At 39.8% G+C, this 25,959-nt stretch overlaps 1 protein-coding gene and 1 long non-coding RNA gene across 2 annotated transcripts; both read right to left on the reverse strand.

Annotated features, from left to right (window-relative positions):
- Positions 1 to 1,013: 1,013 nt before the first annotated feature.
- On the reverse strand, positions 1,014 to 7,588 carry LOC132072765 (uncharacterized). The gene is made up of 5 exons (XR_009418382.1): positions 7,510 to 7,588; positions 4,521 to 4,599; positions 2,598 to 2,642; positions 1,905 to 2,058; positions 1,014 to 1,826 (listed from the first exon to the last, which is right to left on the reverse strand). It is a non-coding gene; the product is annotated as an uncharacterized LOC132072765 (long non-coding RNA).
- A 10,866-nt stretch (positions 7,589 to 18,454) lies between these two features.
- On the reverse strand, positions 18,455 to 20,182 carry NPY1R (neuropeptide Y receptor Y1). The gene is made up of 2 exons (XM_059470772.1): positions 19,484 to 20,182; positions 18,455 to 19,363 (listed from the first exon to the last, which is right to left on the reverse strand). The coding sequence occupies exons 1-2, from the start codon at positions 20,180 to 20,182 to the stop codon at positions 18,905 to 18,907; spliced, it is 1,158 nt and encodes a 385-aa protein (XP_059326755.1). The 3' UTR covers positions 18,455 to 18,904.
- Positions 20,183 to 25,959: the final 5,777 nt, after the last annotated feature.

Below are 25,959 nucleotides of genomic sequence, written 5' to 3' on the forward strand. Positions count from 1 at the left end.
ATAACATATATGACTGATAAATGGAAATATTCCCAATAAAATACTTATAAACTAAATCTAAAGCTCTAAATGAGTATTATTTAAAACACCATAGCCAGAGTCTTGCATTTATAAAAGCACATCAAGAGGAAGCTTTGAAGAGTTAGAGTTCAACAGGGAAGTTCAATTCTGGCAAGCTAATGGAATTTTAGCATGCTTTTTCCTGAAAACTGCTGCAATCTTTTTGCCTAATATAACCTATCTCATTTCAGTAATGGCATTGAAGCATCCTAAAGCTAAATGACTGAGGCAGGACTGAAATCAGAAGTAGCTCTTAGACAGGAAAATGCTAAGTGCTGTATTACAGACTTCCATCATTTATTTGCACTTACAAAAACTGAGGCGAAATAATTGGAAGTCCCTCTTTGCTCCACGTTGCCTAGAATAATAATTTCTGACTTGTTTTATCAGCTGGTGTGCAGCACAGCTGATGGAGTCAGAAAGGTGCAAGTGATGGCACAGCCCTGAGCCCTGCCACACTCCACAGCTGCTGGAACACGTAACAGAGCACCACACAGCCTTTCTCCCTAGAAATGCTGTGTCTACCCGCACATAGATGGGCATTGTGAGGGCTTATTGCAGCACACTGGCTCTGCTAGCTTTGGGATAGATCTAATTGTACATTATACACCTGCCTATTAGTAGAAGAAGGATAATTTCTAATGCATTGTTATCAATACAATCACTGGTGAAAGAGAGTCAAACTCATGCTGTGGATGGTTTGGCTTGAAGCTCTGGGTATCTTATGAAGATTTATATGTCATTAAGAAAAATCCATTGTTTTCAGAATAATTATTTCCCTGCTGAGAAAGCATCCCCCCCAGTCTACAAAACCAGTATATTAACTTAGCATAAGAAAACAACCTTATGACATTTTTTTTCCACTAGAATGGTAGAAACGCTAATAAGAAACCAAGTGAGCAAAAATGCTTATTGATGGGAAGTCAAACATGCTTAGAGAACAAAACCTTTTTTTTTTTTTAAAGCAAGGTATCAGGAGCTTCATATGACTCCACAAACACATACTGTTTAATAAAATATTTAGGTCCCCCTCCCATTAGGAGTTAGAGATAACCTGGAGTTTTCCTGGCAGTTATCACTGAGAACTTTTTTTGGTCTTGCACAAGACTGAGTTCGGAGCTACTGACACTTTGCAAGGGAACACAAGAATCTTATGCATCTGTGTCAAGGCTGCCGGCTCCTCTTCTGAGGCACACTGACTTAGCCAGGCAAACATGTGTTGTTCCAGACTCATTCTCCTTGGGGCTCTTTTTATCCCTCTCTACATGCAGAAACAAGAAAAAAGTTGTCTTGGAGGGATAAATTTCCTTAACTGCACTTCTGGGCTGATTAATGTTGCACCTTAGCCCGCTCTGATGTTAGCCTAGGGGTGTGACAGGCAGGGCTGCGTGTGCTGCATATTTTAATTTTGCTGTGCTGTTATAACCAATTACTCTGAACAGCAAAGACAGTGAGTAGCACTGAGATTTATTGAAGCATTTGGTTTGAGTAGAAAGTGGTTGGTTTTCAGCAATAGGATGAAGAGTAAAAGGAGGTAAATTAACTAAATGTTTGAAAAATATTTTAGCCCTGGACCAAATCTTATTTTCATTGGAAGGGAAGCCTCTTCCTTGGATTGTTGTGCAGTGGGCTCTTCAGCTGCATCAGTTTCAGTCCTGCTTGGGGTGATCAGGCAAAATGCAGTCTTTGAGCACCTAAAGTCCTTACTTTTTCTTCTGAAATATTGAGTGCTTAGATACAGATCCTGATATGCTGAAGGCCTTTTCCTGCAGGATTAACAGGAGGTTTTTAGGTGCTGAGGTATTTAATTTCTGTGGTCTTCAGACCTTGTACCACTTTCATACCTTGTGTTGCATGGTGAAAAATGATCTTGTCTAGATGTTTCCTTATGTATGAATCAGTCTGGGTTTAGAAAACACAAGTTTTTCAAGTAATTTCTTCCAGTATAAAGTCAATTAGGCATCTCAGTGAGATGCAAGCCAGACTGGACTGAAAAATCTGTATTTCAAACAGGAAATAATTTAGGATAATAATAATTTCAAATATGAAATGTAATCAAGGAGAGGGAAGGTAAGATGAATGCAATCTATTTATGAGGAGACAGGTAAGACAGTGACATTATCTCCATAAATTCTGCTTTGCTCTTTCCTCTGAGTTATTCAAGCTTTCAGAAAAGTCATAAAGTAGGAAAAAAATCGCTGTGGAAGTAGTGGGGGATGGTCTGGGGTTTTTTTTACATTATATTACTAAGAGCATTATTTCCTAACCTTTACTATCTGAATGTTAGTTAATACATTCATGAATCTAAAAATTTAAGACTTTGGATTTACCATTTGAGTACTCTAACCAATAGGAATTTACATTAAATTTAGTTTCATTAAGTAAAACAGAAAAAGTAGGAATTTTTAGATCAAAATCTCAACTTCTCTTTAAACCCTGACAACCCATCAGTTTGCTACTTCCCATATCAGTCTATGAACTATTTGCCCCGAAACCATCATCAATAAAGGATTCATGTTACTCAGCCTGCAACGAACCTCTTGCTGCTTTCAGTTCAAAGGGCTTTGTGGATGTGTGGGTACCTTTAGGTAACAAAAGATTTGTGAGGAAACCATCAAAGTCATTATGGTACATAACAAGGAACAGGAATTGTAACCTTAAAAGAAAAGCAATGGCTATTTTACTTAGATTTTTTTTTTACACTGTGTCATTCTCTCATAACTGATGCAAATATTCATTTGGTGGGTTTTGATTCAGAAAAGTTCCTGGTGGTCATCATCAGATCAATAATTTATTTTCAAATTTAAAAATTTAGTCTCTAAATATTGGCCACTTGAATTCTGCACTGATGAGCAGAGAAATAAATTTTCCCTAAATGGGGCCAATGGGCTTGTGACAAATCATTTTCACCACGCTCAGCAACCAGCTTCCCTGTTACCTAATGGCATCTTGTCAGTGTAATGAGAACAGTAGTTCAGTGGAAAAAAAAGGAAAATATCACCTGTGGGTCCACAAATAAAGGAGATAAGAGGGAAGAAGGCAGTAGGTTGGACATGCAGATATTACTGTCCTTACTGACGCACTGCACACACAGTAGCCAGGGAAACAAAGGAGATGAAGGACAGGTTACATTTATTTATTTTAGTAACTGACAGTCGTGATTCTATAAATAATCACTTAAGTCTAAGCAGAAAGTAATACCATAAAAATATGCACTTTCCTCAATTTAACTAAATTATACATTCTTTATAGCTGTTCTTTTTGAGTGCTGATTATAGCATTACTGTGGCATCTAAATGCCTTCCAGCAGCTCACTGTCAATGTGGTTACTAATTGCTATGTTATATTTTATTAGAGCTTGATCTTGCAAAATTTTGTAAGAGTTGCATTTGGAACAAAGACAAATCACCATTTGTCAGCATCAAAATTTCAGGAATGGACTGAAAAGTCCATATTTTCTTCAGTCTGTTACATTTCATTCCACACACGTATACATATTCAGCATAGTCTGGTTCTCTCTCTCCATTAAAAAAATTAAGGAAGAGCTTCTAGTATAGTAAAATTGAGGATTTATGTCACCTGTTGGAATGAGCCACAATGTTCATAATGCTTAATCTAGGGGCTTTCTTTTCAGCTGACATACAGAAATTAAATTGTTAGTAATACAAAAGGAATTTGTTATCTCCCAGCTACTTTTGATTACCTCTAGCGCTTTTGACTAAACTGTTCAATTTGTAGCAGCCACAGAAATTTGTTCCTACAAAATCAACAGGAGGGCTCACATGTACAACAAAGAACAACTCTGCTGTGGCAGAGGGCTTGAATGGCATCTCAGGTAGTCTCTTCTAGTATTGTATGTCCCCAAAAGAGCCAAAAGGAAAGCACAACAGCTTGGGAAGCTGCATTTTTAGCAATCTTATACTGCAGTTTTTTTCAGTGTTTAACAAATATAAATGCTAGCAATAGGTATGGTCAAATTTAAATGACATGCAGTAAGCTAGCTTTGGATCTGAAGTGCATTTAGTTTCCTAAAAGAATAAGTGATAAGGAATTGTTATGGTTCAAAAATCAATCTTGGGAAATTTTTACAGTGGCAGTGTAATCAATCAGAGAGCATCTGTATACAGCATTGCTTTACAGGGTTATGCATGGTTATGCATTCATAGTTATCAATGTAAAAGAAAACAAGAAAAATTCTCCTATAACATTGTGTGTGTGTGTATCTGTCTATATCTCTATCTGATCTCTGCCTAAATCCACACATTCATACATATGCATATATGGAGATACATAAAATCACAATCACCTTTATTTTTCTGACGACTGATTGATACTCTTGTCCCACTACAAATTCATTATCACTATAGCTCAGGTTTAAAGACAGAACATGCATGTTTTGTATACATCCTGTCAGCTGCTTTCATCCAACTGAATACTTTATTAAATAGCTGAAGGCTTACCAGTAGTCCTATGAAGAGCCCAAACAGACTGTCCCAGCTTTCAGTAGATGAGTTATGACACTCAGTCATATGCCTGAAACTAAGCCATGAGTAGAAAAGTGCATTTAATTTCTGCAAAGTGAAGTCAGTTGTTAAGTATCTGCTGAAAAAATTTAATTTAAAGCTTATACAAAGATAAAAGTAGTATTGTCAGGAAAGGCTGATAAAGTATTATGAATTTATTCTCTCATTCCTTCCTCTCATTTTTTTCTCTTGCCCTTCTGTTTCAGTTTTTCTTCATTTTCCAGCACCCCAGGATCTGTGCATGGAGCTTGATGTAGTTAGAACAATTGGACTGTAAATCAACAGTCACTTGTTCCTTCATTGTTTGTATGTTACATCTGATAAAAAATGGGGAAAAACAGAAAAACTGAATTTTAAAACCTTACATTGGTACATGGTGATTTAAGTTCATTGCCATAGTGACTACTGCTTATTTCTCAAGCTTAGTCTTTCTACAATAACAAAGCTATCACCCACACATCTCTCTGCTTATTCTTCCTCAAATAAACACTCTAATACACATAGTACCAGAGAATAAGTATAGTAGATACTGTACTTTGGTGGTTTTGTGAAAAATTTCAGGAAAGAATGTGACCTCTCTGTGTGTGGTGAGAACTAATGTGGAAAAACGTACAAAGACAGGAGTTAACTTACTGAAAAGAGAAATATCAGTTGCAAGGGATGAATTAATTTCTCTAGTACTCATCTTATGTTTTTAAAAAGTAAAGATATATGACTTCTTTTCTGTTTTTTCCGAAGTCATACAGATCTTAGGCAATTTGCAAACTTACTTTTTAAAGCAAGAAGCATTATTACAGTTTCTAAAATGAATCTGGTCTACAAGTTATGTTCCCAAGCTTCCCTACTATTTTTCCTTTGCAGTGCCTCCAGTTATGCAGTTTTTCACTTGTGTTACTACCTCTTTAGGAAGAGAAGGTAAAAAGTTGTTATATACACTCCATATCCTTTTCTAATCCTCCAGTCCCATTCTCTATAGAATTATTGTAAAGAGACCTTAGAAAGTTATGGAAGAAGACAAATGGTTTTCAATTACATTAAAAGGGTTGTAATTTATTGTGAAGTCACATGTAACATCTAGGATGTTATGAGAGGGTGTAAGAACTGGAGTTTTTCTATCAGTGGTACTTTACCAAGTAACAAAAACCCCAAAAATGTCATTTATTTGGAATCATGTAGTTAAAGAAATTTGGCTTCTTTCCGCCAACATGGGCTTTTTTCCAGAGAGGAGGAGAGGATTTTAGATGCCTCTTAGTGCTTAATTTCATAGTCTTATCAAAATGTTACATTTTATTAGAAGAAAAAGCTGAATCAAATAATTTTGAACATTTAATGGCAGTATGTAATTTTCTTATCTCACAATAGAATTTCACAGCTAATTTTATCAAGATTATGAGAAGAAATATTTTAAAACTTTTTATAAATTTGAACAGTATACTTTTTTTTTGCGAAGTCCAAAACTGGCATTCACATATAACACAAACCATGTATTTCCTTGAATTAACTTTTTTATCTTAAAAAAAAAAGAAAAAATGCTATTACTTCAGCTCCAATTTCAGTGTTCAATGAAGCTATTACACATTTTCCTGATCCATTCACCAGACTGGAACTTTACCAAAGCATTTGCAAGCTTTGTTGCCTCTCTTAGCAATCTGGTGCCTGGAAGGGAGATAGCTGCAAATGTTGTTTCTCTCTCTAACCCATAGTCAAAAAGAACATTGGCACTAAATCAGTAACTTTGTTGCCAAAGATACTTTTTTTATCCCCAGTTCTCTACCAGCTTCTTACTGTTTTTCACCTTTACTGACTTTTGATTTTCTTTTGCCTTCTTTTGGACAGAACTGTTGTAATGTGACTTCATTACAAGCACTTGCCCTAGCAGATTGACGTTACTTGCGTATAGAAGTATTTGTTTCAGGTTCATGAAGAAAGATTTTCATGTTCATGAAGAAAGATTTTCTTTCAAAGGCAGGCTGTCTGTGTAGATACCCTGTCCCTTGGAGAACAGTCCACAACATTCTGTCCATTACATCACACACACACACATATATATATATAAGATTCTTCAAGTTAGTAAGACCTATAAGTCTCTTAAGCAGCTTTTTAATCAGCTGGAATATCTCTTGTATTTCTCAGCAGATTAATCCCTCCCAGCTTCCCACTTCTGTCTAGGGGAAGGCAGCTGAAGATTTTTTCCAAAACCCTGAATCCAGGAATCTGCAGAGCTGTGTGCTAATTGTCATTGAAAAGGGGTAGCAAAAATCTGAGCAAACTTTCTGAAATAATCAGGACACAAGAAAATGCATAGCTCATATGCAGCAACTCCATGAATGTTCAATGCAGTAAAGAATGCACATATTATATTGCAATGAAAGTTTTTTCCTATGGATTTCTGTAGGCTTCACAGCAGGGCCCTGATATTTAATACTGAGTCGATCAAATGTAACCTTGTATTACATTTAAAACTCCCAGCATCACAAATTACAAAATCAAAGCAATTCTAAGAAGTTGCTAAAGGAGATCAGCAGGGAAAAACCTAAGACTGTGATATGAATGGCTAGTGATGACAATCAATTTCTACTGTTAAAAAGTTATGTTATGTTATAGTATGTTGGGTTTATTTCATCAAATTCTTTTCATGTTTTAAGTGAGAGAGCTAATAAGATCATCTGAAAGGCTGGGCAGAAAGAGTAATATATTTTTTTTAAAGGAACAGAGCAGAAGGAAAATCATGAAACAAAACTCCACAGAATAAAATGAGAACACCCAGGAGTATGCCAGTGTTAGCAAAATACCAACAGGCCTGGAACACAGAGGAAAATCAGCACCTCCTACTACCCTTTCCTCTGGCAAACTTCATAGTGAACCCAGAGAGGAACTCCATCCTTATCTCCCAGATTTTATATCCATATTATGAAAGCAAACTTACTGAGGAAAAGGCTGAGTTGTCAGGTCACATGTGGGTGGAGAGGCAGAGGAAACACAAACCACTCATCCCAAAGTCTGTATGGCTCAGAGAGCTTTTCCTTCCCCAGCCCTCCCTTATATAGGGCATTTGAAAGACCCGGTCTGGATGCTTTCATTGGCTTGAACCCCACAGCCCTCCAGGTCCTGGCCAGTGAGGTGGCTGCAGCTTTGGGAGATATTTGGTTGGCCAACACCCTTGTCAATCACTGTAACAATTAGTGAAAATACCAGGCTATGGCCGTTTCTTTTTAGAAATGTGACAGAATACACTATATCAAAGTCCAGTTATATTTAACTGTGGAAGTTTGGAAAACTCAAGAAGTTACTGTATTCTAAAAACCTCTAGATTTTTAATTCAGTCACTTAATTCAAAGTAATCTTTCCGGTATGTCTAACAATAGGTTTATATGCTTTTATGTCACATTTATATGCAAATGTTGTAATGTGGAAACCAGATATATGTTTGCTAATACATTCAGTTAAAAGATCTCCAGACTAGATATTAATATAAAGTGCACATCAATACCTTAGGGAGTCAGTTAAAACCTTAGTTAAAACAATTTCACATTTCAGATCTTAGTTATTATTTCTTTCTTTCAAAAAACGGTGCTATTCAAATTTAAATATTTGATGCAAATGAGCTTCGGTGAACACAGTAAATAAGCTCTCTCATTTTATGAGTATCAAATATCAGCCTCTGAGCTCTTTACAGGGAGCATGCAGGCTGTCATATATGATTTCGTAAGTCAAGCTTAGCTGAATGAAGGCAATTCCTTCTAAGTTCTGACATTGAAAGTGAGTTGAAAATTAAAGTTCACAGTGATTCAACACAGTAATTGCTGGTAAAAGTGATTGATTTTAGCAAGACAGGTAGAACCTACTGGCATGCCAGAATATGCTTGGAGAAAGCTCATATATAAGGGCTACCGACATTGCTTAGCCTAGTTATAGAAACATAGAATCAATGGAATCTTGACCACAGCAGTTTCTTGAATTCAGTTTTCACTCAATTACACAAACCTTTCTTTTCTCATTGGATGTAGCCCTGCAACAATCTGTCTCTTCCACACAGTTTCCAGGTGAAGAAAACCAAAAAAGGAATCCCACAGAAATACCAGGTTTTGGAATCCAGACTCTCGTGCCACAAATCACTGCACTTGGTTCTAGAGTTTACTAGAAAATGCATACTTCCATGATTATTATATTTCTTGCAAAAGAGCTAACAGCTTCTACAGCACAGTGTGCATTAAAGGTGTTTCTATATGGAAAAGCAAAAATGGTTGTCAGAATGCAAAGCTTAAATCCTAAGACAAGAGAAGGCTCCTTTAAACAGCAAGTACTCAGGATCTAGACAAAGTCCAACCAAGCATTTTTGTTTGGCAGGACCAGCAGCTCACACAATGGGGGCCACCCAAAATAGTTGACCTCATGGCAGGTCAGAGCTAACACTGATGGATTAAGAAGTATTTTCCTTATTAAAAAGTTAGGATGCAGTTTGAATATATTTACATGGCCATGCCAGCCCAAGCACTGTGCATTCCCATCTTTAGACATTCACTCATTCCTCCCACCAACCTCTGCCTTCACACCAGAACAAGTGTTTGTGTAACCAGCTGACAAATGGGACCGCTTCCCCCATTCAAATCCCTTCTTTATTGTTAGGTTTATTGTTCTTAAGCTGGATCTATGCCACAGCTCAGTTTACCTTTTAGTCTGACAAGTGCTGGTGATGCGTAGGTGTGGAAGAGAGAAAGGTGTGGAGAGGGATTGCCTAATGCTGTACCATACCTACAGGAGGTCAGTGTCATTGCCACTCCAGTGGTCCCAGCAGTGGCTCCTTGCAATGAGAATACAGAGGGTCAGTGTGAAGAGCTGCAAACAGAGCACTTAAAGGAGGCAGAGATTGAGCTTCTCAAACCCAGGCTCTCTTGGAACTTGTCTTCCTGTTGTTCTGGAAACAGCACTGTATAAAAGGTGTTTTTAAATAGCATTGCATAAAGAATATGTTTATCTCAGCTTCTGTATAATCAAAGCAGCTTCATATGATCTTGAATTCTGGCTAACTGTAGGGCACAGTAGCAGAATACTCTGAAGTATAATTAAATACTCCTCTTAGCAGGGATGTGCTTCCAGAGAGCACTGAAAAATCAGCATAGCTTTCAGATTGGGTCAGTAATGGCAGAAGTCTTCAGTGAGATTTTTAAGGCATCAAAACTCTCTCTGTGCTACCCTGAACTAAAAATACCGGTTGGAGTGGTGTTTGAAGGAGAGAGGATATGATTTAAGAAATCATATAAAAATGCATGTTCTGAGCAGAGAGGTTTTGTTTGGTTCTTTTTTTTTTTTTTTGCCTAACTGTAATCATGGTCATTGTACAAACAGCACTGCATTTCTAAGAAAGCCATCCAAGAAATCAAAGGGTAATATCCTGTGTGACAGGGCTAGCACCAATTTTTAATTAAAATGTATGATTAACACTTGTGTCTTTAATTTAAAACTAGTAACATGGCATAAATCATCATCAAAATCATTGCTTCATCTGTAGCTTTTTTAAAAAAATGTATCATACCCATATTTTGTAAGCAAAATATTTTAGAGCAATCAGAACTCTTTCAGATTCATCCAGCTCTAGAATAAAAAAAGAATAATTTGTACTATCAGCACTTTCAATAACAAGTTGTCTGTCTAATACAGGAACCATGCTAAACTGGATTTTACTATTTGAAAAATATAAAAAATATATTTTTTATTTAAAAAATATAAATGCCCCAAACACAGACTTTGACAAACACATGTACTAAAGCTTAGTCTAGGACCTGATAATTGCCCTACATTTCCTACTACAGGTTATTCAAAATACCAAAATTATTAACATTCAGTTTCCATGTCTCCATGGCCTGTTCTTGGCCACCAACTTTGCCTCAACTCTCCCCTCATATTTCCATAGAGACTAAAAGTGCATTACCACAACTCTTGGTTGTGCTCCATGCCTGTTGAGCCATGCTGCGCTGCCTAGCTCAGACATAAGAGCACACTTGATGCCCTGTCTGTTCATAACGTGGCTGGGTGGCTGCTGCCAAAGGTAGCAGGCAAGTGTGGCTCTTTCATTATTTTCCCTACTTGAGTAGTGGTAAAAATGCTTTTACCTGCATAGATCCCAATCACCCCCGAACTTGTAAGAGTACAACTGCACCAAGCTACTGCTACATTCAGTGCTTTTCTAACAGTATAACTCAAATACAGATTAAAAGGTCTGTCTAAAAGCTTAGTACACCAAATTTGGGTAATAGAGTGAAGGCCATTGAAGCTCTTTATTGAGGTTGTGTTTGCCTTCACTCACACCATCTAGGCCCTCTGCTAGACAGCTCTGTCCCTCACTCCCTCTCAGGGTGCTGGCAATGGTCTTCATTTCACATCCCTCCCTTAGGAAGTCAGAGACCCTGCTGGCAAATTTACTTTTGCCTCACTTAGTGGGTTATATCCCATGTCTCCCATGCAGGTGCTGATCCGCAGGCAGGGTCCCAGGGGCAGAGAAACCAAAACCCTCTTGCCAAAACAAATTCCACAGTCAGCACTGCTTAGTTTGTTTATTCTACCAACATGGTCTAAACATAAGAACTGCTAAAGGTTAAAGGTTTTATGTAAAATGATAAAATTCACTTGAAGTCAGAATTTTAATGTGCTTCTATAAATTATATTAAACATATATATCTATATTCTACTGTGTAGAATTTAAGACTTCAGATACTGACACCTATAATGTGTATGTCCTGCTTAAAAGAACAACCTTATTTAAATAACAGGTACTCAGCTTATCCAATACCATTTCACTCTCAGAAAGCTTCAGCAAATCTGTCAGGACTGAGTGAAAATCATTAAGGAATTCAAAAGCCAAGTTATTTCATTTCCTTATGTTTCCCTAAACCTAGGCAAGATAAAATCTATGAGTTTAAAAAACAATCTGTAGCTTCAGAGACTGATCTCATCTATCTGCCTCATCTATACCATAAACTTCTGAACAATATCAGCGATATTTCTGCAATATTTGACTAATATGAATGAAACCAGGCTCAGTCTTTATAATTTCATGAAGTCACTTGGTTATCTGAATGTATGAATTCCACTACAAAAATAATTAATATTTGAATTCAAGTTTCTGTGTGTTGACTTAAATGTGCCCTTGTCTAATTCTGAAGATATTTGTTTATAAGCAATGTCTTGCAGTGGTTTTATTCATGACTGCTTATGTTCCTGCTTAAGGTGCACCTCTACCAGGTAAATTCACAGCCTGTGCTGCAGGCTGAAATTCCTTACTGCCTGAAGTGAATTCCAAATTTAAAATAACCTATGCTGTCTGGCTGTCAGTGATTTTTTTGGTTTCTTTTTTTTTTATATTAAGTGAAAAAATAGTAAAAAAACCAGCAGTAGTAGTAATCATCATCATCATCATCATCATCATAATCATCATCATCATTGAAAAAAAAGCCCACACTTTTGCTAGTGATGAATTGCTAGTACCCTCTTCAATTTTCTGTGAAGCAAATTGGTTTAAATCAGTAAGCCAGGCAGCCCAGTGGACACATTTAACTTGTAATTGTGTCAAGAAAATACATCAGAGTAAAACTCACAGAAGAACTTAAGAGGATAACAATACTGTCAGAAGCAGCTGAAGACGACTTTATAATTTGTCCCTTGGAAAAATGCAGATGTTCAGACATGCATTGCACCTTAGTATCACTTAAAAGTACTTCACCCAGAGCTGATTTAAGTCAATGGGAGGCTTTTCATTAACCCTCCAGTCAATGGGAGGCTTTTCATTAACCCTCCATTTTAAGGCTTTTACTTCAGCACCTGCCTAACCGCAGGCATATCAGCATGGTGACTGACATCCAGGTGACAACCACTGTGCCCAAACTGATAATAAGTCAAAGCTTAATTGAAGAGCCTTGAACTTTACAGTCATAATAATAATGGAAATAAAAATCAGAGAAGGTAATCCAGTCCCGTCTCTTAAATCTCTTAATTATACAACTTCTATTAGTCTTCAAGGGAAAGAAGTGAAGACTTTGCCATATATATCTTGCAGTGTAGTACAAATAATGAGAAGCTTATAGGCAAGTGAGAGGCTGTAAGGCTAAGTAAGGATACAAAGTGTGTTACCCAGTGTCTCCTCTTGCTGAATGTCTGTGGTGGCTGATCACCAAGAGAAAGTTTCCTCTAGATGCGTAAGCTAAGCTGACATTTAGATTGCATGAATTAAAATTATAAAAACAGCTTTAAATGAAAAATAACAGTATGTAACAACTATATTTTCAACTTCTCTATTGCCTGAAACATCTTCACGTTGCCAGTCACACTTCTACAAGCTCTGTATGGCCTCTCACCCATATGTTCAAGCACACATTGAATAGCATCTTTCAAGGACACGTTTACACAGACAGCTTTTATTAAGAAACAACATAAACAGCATAATAAAAACTTGGGAGAGTTTCATAGCTTGGGAGAGGCTGGGGCAGGGGGGAAGATTACAAAGGGAAAAGCAGCAGCACAGTATCAGTGTGAATATGAGCCAAGAGAGACAAGGAGGGCTTTGTTGATCAGGTTACTCCTCCTGCCATAAACAAACCTTCTCCATCTTGTGCAGAAGAAGAAGCAAATGGATTCATGTGCAGTAGGTGGGTACAATGAAAAGCTGATATTTTTCAATTGAAATTTCATCTAATTTCCTTTTTTTCAAAAAGCTATTTAGATTAATCCAAGCTAAAGAGTATTAAAAAATATATTTTCAGAGTCATTTATAAAGGTCCATATTCTTTTTCTGGAAGTGGGAGCAGAGAACCTGTTTGTTCTATAACAGAGAACCTGTTATACTTCTCTGACCACCACTTTGCTCAAAAAACCACATTTACCTGTCAGTCTGTTGGCCCCCCAAAATAAATAAATATTTTATTCTCCCTTTGTGTCTTTTTGTGCTTGACAGAAGGCATCAAGACTTCATCTAGATGTTCTGCTTTTTGTCTCTCTTCCAAACTCTATTTCCATGTATATCTGAAATGTTGCATAATTTGTAGCAAGCCAGTTAACCATGCAGAGCATCTCCTGTGCAGCACTTTCAAACCTCCTTTCACCTGGGGCAAATTCTTGCAACTAAGCCTGACCTATGATAAATAACCAGATCATCAATTCAGCTGCTTGGAAAACACAAGACAGTGTCTGCTGGCAGTTTTGCTTCAATGAGCTGGATGTTCTGTATGGACATACTTCCTACACAGGCTTTGTAAATTATACACTTCTAAATTTTGAGAAACTTGCCTATGAAACACTTGCCGGAAGATAATTTTAATGAAAGAAACTATTTAAAGCCCCGTACTGAATAGAACTGAATTTTATCACATACTCAGGCGCTTTACAAAATCAGAGTACAAATTTCTACTTCCTCAGAAAGCAGCTAGCAAGGGGATGAAGCACAAAGTGAGAGCAGAAGCTCCATGGAAGGTGGAGGAAGGGAGGCAGCAGTCACCAGGCCCAGTGCTGCCCTGGAAGATGGCAGTCCTGCCACTCAGCAGCTGTGTGGACAGCTGAGGGAAACACAGTTTGGTAATGCATAGCACCAGAGTAGTGTAGGTGTGATCGCCTCAGGGACTAGGAAATAAAGCTGAAGTTAGTCCTGGTGAATGCACTCCCGAATATTTGAAATATCGACTTCAATCAGACCATTAACACTGTTTGTTATGCATGGGCAGAAATACTGAATAGAAGTGATTTCTGACCACAGGTCAATTAAAGTGTAAGAGCCAAAGCTGATCACATTTTTTCATCTTGTATGTTGTATTCAAGCATTTGAAATTCTGCAAAACCTGTGGAGAAGAATTTTCTTTCACATCAACTTTAGTAATGATTCAGCTAATTAGTAATAACTCAGGGAAGCAGATACCACATATTAAAGAACACAAAAATGAAGAGGGCATGGTAGATCTTGGAGCTGTATATATCCTTCAACTGATAAATGACTGTCAACAAAAAATTATCATTTGGTTATAATTACTATTCCTCTTCCCTTTCCACTCAACTGAATTAATTTAATCTGTTGCAGACAGAGATGTTATTTAAGCTCATGTTTCCTAATGTTTTGTATGCTTTAAAGAAGAGGAGATAGAAAATCTCCTTATTGTCTTCATTCTCTATGTACTGCTTTGGTAAGGTCTTTGATACAAAGAAGTAGGAAGGAAAGCATTAAACTGAAGCATTATGAGGCCCAGAAAAAAGAAAAAGGAGAAGGATACAGAAAAAAAAAAAACAAACAAGCAAACAAACAAACAACTATATGTCATTCCCTTATTTCTGTAAGAAGCTAATATCCAAAAATCCTATTTTTAGGAAAGAGTGCAAGCTTCCAGCCAGCAATGCAGTATTATTTAGTAGTTACCATTTAGGCAAATGGTTAACTTTTAAGTTCTCAATTTCATTGATCTGAAAATATTACTCTGACGTCAAAATGAGAATTTGATATGCAGGCCTGAATGGAAACATGTACTGATTTACAGTCTGAATATGAATCAGCATAAAATTTTCCCTTTAGGATCCATTAATAATAGCTGGTACTGTAGTGCAAGACCACAGAGTCAGAATATATGAGCCCTTAGCCATTCACACCTTCATCAGTGATGAGATGCAGTCAGCATCAGCTCAAGTCCCTTGGGGGTTCTGTCATGTTGATTTCTTTTCCTGGTTTAAATCTTTTCTCTTTATGCGGTCATAATGACAGGGTAGATTATATACATATAGATTTTTAACTTTCCAGTCCTCTCTTAGCCTAGCAAAGGCAGGTTTTATTGTCAACTAATCACTTCCTTTATTATCCTTTTTTAATGTTGATGTGAAAGTCGTGAATTACTATACATAGTAACAATGACAACCATTTTTTTGGGAAAAAAGCAAATTGGGAGCACAGACATATTTATTATCATGGTATACAAATATGCTGGTTTATTTAGATTATGCAGAAATGTTTGTGGTCGATCAAAGTGACGTTTAAGATGCTAAAATAACTGACAAGTGAAGCAAATACTGATGCTTATTAAATAGTTACATTTGTCATTTAAGGCTGGAAATTTGACATGAAATGTATGACACATAAATAATAAGATACATTATAGATCACTCACTGTTCTGTTTTTCTGTCAGTAAAACTTTTCTACAAGTCTGAAAGAATAAAAGGGATCTTCAGGCTTTTGAGACAGGAATCAACACGTGCTGAAGTGTGGGACGTTTGACAAAACAGCACAGAGAAGAAATAAATATCAATCCAGAATGATTGAAAGATTATAGTGAAACATAAAACCTGTCACCTTATCCTGTAAAGAAATTCAGCATATAGAGGAGAAGCCATGCTGGAGCTCTGAAACTGAAAAAGAGGATCAGTATTGTAGCTGGCTGTTGGCAGGGGAAAGCTGTGGAGAACTCTAGCATCAAGTCATGAAACCAAAGACAAAAATACTGCTCTCAGTAGATCTGAGCTACACCCTGCAGATGTTAGGTCAGCACCTCAGAGAGGTACTTTCATCTCTGTCCTCATAACAAATTCTTCAGAAGAGCCATGATTTTGCCTCTGAAATTCTCCAACTGCATTTTCCTGCAGAACAGTCCTCACATTGTGTTCATTTCCACTGTCATTACAGGCAGTGTGCCCTGTGCTATTTGTGTGACAAAGCACTAACCTGTGTGTTCAGAAGAGGCTCAGAAAGGCTTCTTGCAGGGAAGTCAGGAAACATGAGAAGCCTGATCCCAGGACAGAGGTGCACAGGGAAAATGTGCTCAGCAAGGATGAGCAGGAAGAATGCTCCCATTTACAGTTCACCCTGTTGATCAGGTGCTGGGGCAAAAAACACCTGACATGCATTCTCAGGAGATGGTATGGCACACTGCCAGATGGGCTGCATGATTTAAGGCTGTACCTCAAGCAGGACAAATGTTGACATAGGAAGAATTAGGTTGCTATCCCAGTGGAGAACTCCAAATCTTAGGACACACACACCTGGTTCAAAGCAGGTGAAGCAGAGAGCGCCAGCAGGCTCCTCTGAAGTTCCTCTACACCTACTCTGTATAAGCACCTAATTCAGCTTGGTCAAAAATTTGCAGCAAAGTAACTGGAAAGTTTCTCAACTGAGTGAATTTTCTTTTTGCACTACATTGAAGGAAAGGGCTTTAAAAAAAAAAAAAAAAGGAGGAAAAAAGCCATAAAATTCACAGGGAGTTTTTGTGATGGGAAAAACGCACTGTGACAATCTTAATAAAAAAAAAAAAAAAAACCATGGCTGTTGTTGTACATTGTATCTCATTGTAAAAATACACACCCTTTGAAATATGAAAATTGTTGCAACGTGAAAGAGAAATAATTTCGGGAAACCCCTGTCAAGTTATTAACAACACATTCCATGGAGAAGCACAAAAAAAAAAAAAAGGAAATCTCATAAAATACAAAAGGCCAATGCTCTGAAAGAACCTTCTGTCTTATAATTAATTTTCTACATTCTGCCTCTGTTCTCAAGCACAGAAAACTCCTTCTAAATTAAATTATCTTCCAGTAGACAAATACATGTCCAGTAGACAAATTATAATGCACAAGAACACATTGCTACTTTAATATTCTACACTATTTATAAGACAGCACAAGGCACAGTGTTTCACTTTTAAATACTGGCAACCCAAATAATTTTAATTTCTTAGGCATTTATCTATGTCAAATTTAGAACATATGAAATTCACCATAACATCCTGAGATATTTTTGCTTAGAAATGTATCACATCAGATTTCCATTTATGTTGCATTTACATTTATATCCATTTTAAAGACCCTCTTGTCCACCAGAATGATTTAAATTGACCTTGCTGAAGGAAAGTAGGGTCTATATTGTATTTTTAAAAGCCAATTATTCAAAAAGACATTGATAACATAGCGAAGTACACTGTATGACACAGAACCTCAGCTGGCTGATATTGTTGTAATTTCATTTACAGCAGTCCAGTTATATGGTTTCCCTCAACTGGGATCTAGCCATGAATATTTAGTTTAATTAGAGGATATATATTTTAAGCAGTAACAGAGGTCTATTGTGTATATTTGGCAAATGTTTCCACACTCCAACCAACTGTGAGTTTGGAAGCTAAACATACCAATTATACCCAACCTATATTCATACCCTTCTTTTAAATTTTGCAGGTCTTGATTAAACCATCCTTTGCCTTTGGAGATTGTCCAGGTTTATGTAATTGCACCTGAACACAAAGTATTATGAGGCTGTAAATAATTTATAGAGATCAACACTAATTACTATGAAAATATTCAGGTGGCTCAATCTTACTTTTTTAATACCAGACCTGAATTTTTCTGTCACCTGTGAGGATGGAATTGCACCTTGCCCAGACAGCAAGCAGTGCTATCTCCCTCTAGATTCTGGACATAGGTCTCAAGGAGGATTTACATGGTTCACAGGCTCGGAACAGATGGTGCATTTCATCCCAGTAACAGTAACTCCTCTCACTGATGCCAGATAAAAATGGGTTTTGGATTTTTTAAATTAAAAAGCCTGCATTATTAAAACCAGCTGTAATCATTTGGGACTGAAGCCCCATTTATGTTTTCATTTGCTGTGCTGAAGCATCAGTTATCCCGTTGTGCTCTGTGGAATTACTGTAGGGTTTGATTCTTGTAAATGAGAGCAGAATTTCTTTCTTAATCCTGTTTTTGAAACTAAGTGATTACAGCCCAAATTGGCTCTTTGAATGAGACAACTATATGCCCCATTTAAACATACTCTATAGGTTTCACACTATTCTTTTTTTGCAAACCTACACTGATTTTACAGGATTTTAATGTTAATCAAAGATGCACTTAAAAAAAAAAAAAGTCCTCTTCAAATCAGAATTTCCTAATTTTATTCTTTGGTGGATATTGTCTGTAATGACTGTGCCCCTGTGGTTCATATTGTTTCTAATGGTCTTAAATGGACACTCCTCAAAACTACTTCTTTGGAAAAAAATCAATAAGTAAACCTTTGTGCTGAAGCACAGAACTGTACAAAGGAAACAGAACAAAAACAGCTGATGAAAACCATAGGTAGTAGCAGGTCTGACTATGTCTTAAAATAAAATTCAGATATAACTTTTGTGAACATTAAAGCTGTAAAGGGGGCAAAATTCACAGCTCATAATTTCAAAGTGACAACAATCAAAGTTCCTTGGAAAAGAAAGAAAAACATTACTTTTTTTGTTCTTGTTATGTAATTGTGCTTGTCCTTGGACACACTTCACCTGCAATGGCACTTCTAGCGGTTTGGTGTAGAATTTCTATTACTTCTTCATATTTTTTCATCGTCATCACTATTTATTTTTTTAAATGTGATGGGGCTTGCCTGCCTTAAAGAGGTTTTTGAAACATCAGTGTGCATGGTGGACATGGCTATAGTCTCATAGTCCTCCTCACGGGAGTGGAAGTGACACAAATGAAAAAAAAACTGCAGGTCCCTTTGGAAGTTCTTATTGAGAAACCCGTAGAAGATGGGATTCACACAGGTGGAGATCATGGCAGTGAGGTGGCAAATCAGGAACAACAGGTTGTGGCTGCAGGTAGCAACAGGCAGAATTTCATGATTCCAATCAAACACGATATTGAAGATGGTGAGAGGCAGCCAGCAAACTGCAAATGCGACCACTATTGATATCAGCATGATGTTGATCCTTTTGGTTTCAGAGGATCTGTATTTACTGTCTCTCATCTTGTCCATCATGTTGTTCCTTTTTTTTAACCGTATGTATATCTGCAGGAAATTCAACAAAGAGAAACACATGGGGTAAATTAACCTACCACCGTCATCTTTGCAAGAATAAACAAACATCAGGTAGAATGAAGTACATATTGCAAGAGCATTCTATCTTACCTTCAGGTAGCAAATAAATATAAAACAAAGCGGTCCAAAGTACTGAATCACCAAAAGCGTTGTGGTATAAGAAAGCCTGGCAGTGTCCCAGGGGAACAAGTCCAAGCACACATATTTGTCCTTATATTCATCAAATGTTACATTTCTGAAGGGCTCATCTGTCAATACGTGGTAGATCAGGAAAGGCAAGGAGGAAGCTGTGGCTAAAATCCATATGGCAGCAATCCCCATGTAGGCATGTCTGTTGTTGGGCCTCCAGCCGCGGGGATTGATGATCAGCTGATGGCGCTCAACGGCAATGAGGACTAAAGAAAAGACCGAGACTGTGATGGAGGCGCATTGCACAAAAGGGTTCAGCTTGCACATGGCCTCCCCAAAAATCCAGTGGTCCATTAAAGTGTACACGAAGGTAAAGGGAAGACACATGATGGTCACTAGGAGATCAGAAAACGACAGGTTGACAATGAGGATGTTGGTAACATTGCGCATCTCCTTTTGCTTTAAAATAATGACAATCAAGGCCAGATTCCCAGAGACCCCCAGAATTATCACCGTCCCATAAGCCAAGGCCAAAGTGAAGACCATGGCCAAAGGCACATGGCAATCTTCGTCCTCAAACTGCAAGATCTGCGAGTTCATCTCCGAAAAATTCAGGTGACCGGAAATATTTCCCAGTGGGGCGAGAACCGAGGTATTCATGTTGTTCCCAACTCGCCGCCGACCTTCGCCTCCGCCGCGTTCATCCAGAGCGTTCCGAGCTCAGGACGCGCCCGCCGGCCCCGCAGCGGAGCCCGGGCCGAGCCCGCTCCTCAGTCTCAGCGCCGCATCTCCCTCGCCGCACCTGGGGACAAGGGAAGCAGCGGGGCCGGTCACGGCCGGGCGCAGCGCCTGCCCCGGGCGGGGAGCGGCGCGCCCGTGTCCCGCGGCAGCCGAGCCGCCCGCGCCCGCCGCTCCCCGCCGGGCTCCCTCCGCTCCGCTCCCTCCGCTCCGCTCCCCGCCGGGCTCCCTCCGCTCCGCTCCCCGCCGGGCTCCCTCCGCTCCGCTCCCTCCGCTCCGCTCCCCGCCGGGCTCCCTCCGCTCCGCTCCCCGCCGGGCTCCCGCCGCTCCGCTCCCTCCGCTCCGCTCCCCGCCGGGCTCCCTCCGCTCCGCTCCGCTCCCCACCGGGCTCCCTCCGCTCCGCTCCCTCCGTTTCGCTCCCTCCGCTCCGCTCCCCCCGTTTCGCTCCCTCCGCTCCGCTCCCCACCGGGCTCCCGCCGCTCCGCTCCCCCCGTTTCGCTCCCTCCGCTCCGCTCCACGGGGCCGCGCAGAGGCAGCGGGCAGGACCCAGGCGCAGGACGGCAGCGGGGACACGCGTCCTGCCCGGCCCGTTCCCGCCGGCACAAGTCGCACGGAATAGCGAGACGGGAAGCGATTTCAGCCTTCCCACCAGCGCAGCCTCCACTTAATGTTTTACATCTCCTTTTCACAAATTTGATCTGCAAACGTCTGCTTTCTTAAACTGCTCTACATGAAATTATATCCAGGCGTCACATGAGGAGGAGGGGAAAGCCCATCTGACTAATGTGACGGGTGGGAAAATTACTCAATTGCTGCTTTTCTTTTTTTTCCAAAACGCGTACACTTGATGTTGAGCGGCCAAGTGCCCTCAGCAGCGCTGGCACTAAATCAAAGGTAAATCAGGAACTCTGAACATCTTAATCTTAGCTAGCAGGGCTGTGCAGCAAAGAAAGAAGAATACAGGACAAAAGACAAAACTCGGCAAATTTTAAACACCCCAGAAAATTTCTTTAGCCATGCAAGGGAAATTGGCATGCTTAAATAACCACCCCTTTGCAAGGCCTTGGTTTTTAAAAATCTGAAAATCAAGCATATGTGTTCAGAAGGCAAATAAAAAATAAAATCAAATTAATTGATACCCAATTAAAAATCAATTAATTGATAACCTGACACACCTTTACTTCAACTTGCTATTAGTGCCACTGAATCTGGGCATCATTAGTGGCTCTGCATTCCACACTGAGTCTGGAACTTTCTCTCTGCCCACTCCTGTGAGCTAAATTTATTGCTCACTTAACCTTATGGTAATGGAAGTAATGCCACTTAAAATTCACACAAGTGGGTTTCAAATGCGACTTCGTATGGAATTTATCAGAAAAGCTGTAAAAACATTGCCCACTAAAACGTACTTCAATAGAAGTTACCCTGAATAGGTGAGCTCTTGTTCTTAAATGATACTCGATATAAATCTCTGTGCTATAAATCTCTGGAGAAGAATTGTCTTTGTCTCTTAGTGGTGGCAGACACCCTTTTAGCAGCCTCACGCTGGGCACCCAGAGCTGGGGCAGTGTGTGAGGGCTGGGCTTGCAGCTGCAGCTCCTCCCGAGGGTCAGCCAAAGGGTGACCGAGCCAATGCCGTGCCTGTCGCTGCTGTCAGCAGCTGGCCCCTGCTGGCTCTTCTGGCTCTTTCAGTCAGCACAAGGCTACATGAAACTGCGACAGGCAGTGGAGCTCGCCTCTGAGTGGCATTTTACTCTGAGAGTTAACAGCAGCGATTTCAGACAAAAGGCTTCTCTGTCTGTGTGATTACTCTGATTTTCAAGCTATCTAGGTATGCCCCTGAGTATTACCTCTCAGACCTTCTGCTAACTTAATTTATCAGATCTCCTAGTCCAACAAATCTGTTTTAAGGTCTAATAAAGAAATTTCTACCCTAAGATTCCTTGAAGCATTACTTCTGTCACAGTCAGAAGTGCTTTACCCAAATGTAAAGTGTGTGGCTGATGTGGAGGGCCAGGGCTCCTCAATTCCCACAGTGTAACTTTATCAGAGTCTGAAAATCAACACCTGGATTTAATCATGAACCCCACCACCACTTGTGTGGCACAAGGTGGGCACTCCCGCCCTGTGACTTGATAGAAAGATGGCAAGAGCAGGCAAGGAGCTGTGTCCTGCAAGGAGGGAACCGGGCAGGTTCCTTCACCAGCCGGGACAAAACTGCCCACAGCGATAAGATGTCTTGGTTTTTCTACTCCCTTAGCCAAGCTGTGCTCTTGCTTATTTATTAAATATCAAACTCAAAACCAGAACATGCTACTGCTCCTTCACCCCCCCCCCCCCCCCCCCCGTCTTTCCCTTAGCAGAGATGCAACCTTTCTGATGTGTGCAAGAGTGTATCCAGCAGCCAGCCCACCACTGCCAAGTGAAGGGGAGTCCTTCTCTCCTTCCTTCTGCAAAATGGACCAGACAACAGAGGGACATAAAGTTCAGTCTCCTAGACAGCTGCACTGCTCCTTGTCTCCTAAGTCAGGAAGGAGATCCCTCCCCACTCTGAGTGATGGCTTGATGTGGGGAAAACCCATAGCCCTTCAAATCCCTCTGGGTGATTGCAGTGACACACAAGCACACCGTCCTGACTCTCCATGAGAGATTTTGGGCAAAAGTTTAGCACCAGCAGACAAAAAGGGTGAAATAATGCGCTGCGAGGTGAATGGAAATGTACAGTTAAACTATTGGAGCCGTTCAAAAGCAAAATGCAAAAAGAGCAAAATGCTGTCAGCCCAAGGTGAAGGTTCACCCAGCTGCTCAGAAGTTCTACCTGGAACCTAATCCTCCCTTGGATTTTGTCACTTGCACCTAAGACAGCAAGCAAACACCAGCCTCACTGGCACACAAGCACCCAGAGTCATGGAAAAGCAACCACGGGGGAAACTCACCTTGCAAGTGCTCTGCCCGTCTTTGGTCTGCTCAGGGGCTGGCCCAGAAGGCTGGATGGAGAAGGAGCTGGGAAAGGAGAAGGATCCTTTGGTATTTCTCCAGTCAGATCCTAAAGATTGGTGAGGAAGGCTGGAGACTCCCCCTTAAAGCTGAACTCCACCTTACCCCGGTATCACATGATGGTGCTCTACGGAGCAGATCCTGAAAACCACATTGCAAGCGCATCACCTTTAAACTGCACATCTGGGGGTGGGTTGCCTAGTAATTCCGAAAGAAATGCAATTAAATATTGAAACAAAAGAGGGGGGCTGGGGGCAGAGCGCTGGGAAAAGCTCAGGAAGGGAGACAGTTTCAAATCGGTCTGCCTGTTTCGTTTTGTCTGCAAGTTATTGCCATCTTGTGGCCAATCTAAAGATGGAAATAGAAACTCCTATTAGAAGTCCTGTTAGAAAAGGACACGAGGAAGAGATTTTCAGCATAAGGAGCAAGTTGCAAAGTTTAGGTTTGGTTTTTTAAACCAGTACAGCTAGCTTCTGCTCTTCATTTATCATGAATAGCGATGACTGGACCAATAAGAAATGTCAAGTTCCTGAAACATCTTGCTGTCTCACTCAGAAAAAGCACTGCCCCGATCCTCTTCAATGGGCATAAAAGACACAGTAAATTGGGAAGTCTGTGAGAAGTTACCCAGACAAATGTTAGAAACACTTTGAAAATGCCTTGACAAAAGCTGCAGATTGTAATAGCAGTTTTTATTTATTGGAAAACAGAAGTTCCCTAATTTGTCCAAGGTCCCAGATTGAATTTTCCTGTGTAAGGAGTTGCATGATCTCACATTCTTACCCACAGCCATGCACCTATTATATGACACCACTGTTGTGGAATGAATAACTCTCAACTGAGAAACCAGCCTAATTATAGCAAAACAAAATTAGTTGCACAGAATCAATGATCGTGACATTTTTTTGTAGAAGAAGCCACACGGGAAGATTTCAGAACCCAGCATAAGGCTGATGTTTGCACTGTATTTACAGCCACTCGGCTCAACTGCATTGTAATTGCAGTCCTCGATGTAAGAAAGACAACTGCAGGCATGCTGCAAGGCTGCTGTAAGCCAGTAGCCGTGGTGCTGCTGACATTTTAAGAGCAGCAGCCAGAAGGAAAGTGCAGGCTGTATACAATGCCTCTCAAGAACTCCAGTCCTATGTAGGTCATTAGCATGTGTGCCTTTGAGTGAGCAAAAGTGATCCCGCTCAGGCAGGGATCCGAGCTGAAGGTCTCATAAAAAGCACATTTCTGTCTGAAGCAGTGACACTCTTGAACATGTACAGCTGAGACTTCTCATTGCTTTGGATGTGGAATGATATATCCACACTGTCCCTATTTTTAAGGGCAATAGATGTATTGCTAGGCAGAGTAAAATCTTTGTTGGTTTTTTGTTGTTTTTTTTTAATGCCAGAATGTTCCCACTACTTCCTTGTTATGTTCTTACCCATATGGTCAAGACGGCTATTTAAAAATTAAAATAAGCATTCTGTGATACAAAATTGTTGTACTCTGCTAACAGGTATCCAAGGCAGAGATACGTTTTTAAGATCAGTTCAGAATAAGAGACCTGAGTTTACGTGGCAAACTGGGGAGCTGCAGGGGTGGCTTTTATAAGAAGAGTACACCCACATTGACCAGAACCATTTTCATCTGACTCCAAAATGCACCCACAGCTGGCCAGAGCAGAGATTCCTCCCCCTACAGCCTGTGGTGAGAATCATGGTGACAAAATCTCCCCGGCAGCTCATGCAAGACCATGACAGGAGCAGATATCCGTGCTGTGGTCCACAGAGAACAGTCTATTCCTGAAGGACTGAAATCCGTGGGAAGGACCTGTGCTGGAGCAGGGGAACACCATGAGGAGGGAGGAGCAGCAGAGAAAAAGGCTGATGAACTGACCAGAACTCTCATTCCCTGTCCCTCTGCGCCACTCAGAGGGATGGGAATGTAGAGCAGGTGGGAGACAAGTGTGATGTTGAGCCTGGGAAGACAGGGATGTAGGGAGTTGTGAATTTTGCCTGTTTCTCACCATCCTATTCTAGGTATAGATTTAAATGACGTACCACGAGTTATTCATTTACAAAATATCAATTTTTTAGAAATGTCTGAATTTTCAGATACATATGATCTGCTTTCTCCTCCATTTCGTCATTAGTCATGAGGAACTCCATTTCAGCAGCAAATTAAGTGATACATAATACTTCACTTTTTAATGGTTAATAAATTCAGGAATTTCAAACATTGCATAAACATGGGCAAAGCAAACTTCAAAATGCCCCTGTTATACCATGCAAATATAATAATTACCTATGAAAGATCAAAAATAGAGCCAACATGTCACTCAGTGTCCTGAACTCACAGTGATAACTACAAATATCCATGGGATTATTGACGCTGCAGACAGATGCAAGGCCAGGCATCGAACAGTGTGTGTGTAGAGCAATGGAAAGCACTGCTTGGTCCCTGACATGTTCTACATATAAGTGTATGTACATAAGTACACACATACACATATACATACACATATTTATATATGTATTTATATGTACACACATGAGCCCAGCCTTGCTAAAAGCTTTCTGTTTCACCATGGTGTTGTGTGTCCACCTCAGATGACTAAATCAGTCTTCTCTGAAGCATTTCACATACATGTGAGCACTAATACATGTGAGCACTAAAAAATAATCACTCTAAATTAATAAACAGATGCTGAT

The sequence above is a fragment of the Ammospiza nelsoni genome, chromosome 4 (assembly GCF_027579445.1).
Source record: "Ammospiza nelsoni isolate bAmmNel1 chromosome 4, bAmmNel1.pri, whole genome shotgun sequence".
In the NCBI taxonomy this organism is placed as follows: Eukaryota; Metazoa; Chordata; class Aves; order Passeriformes; family Passerellidae; genus Ammospiza; species Ammospiza nelsoni.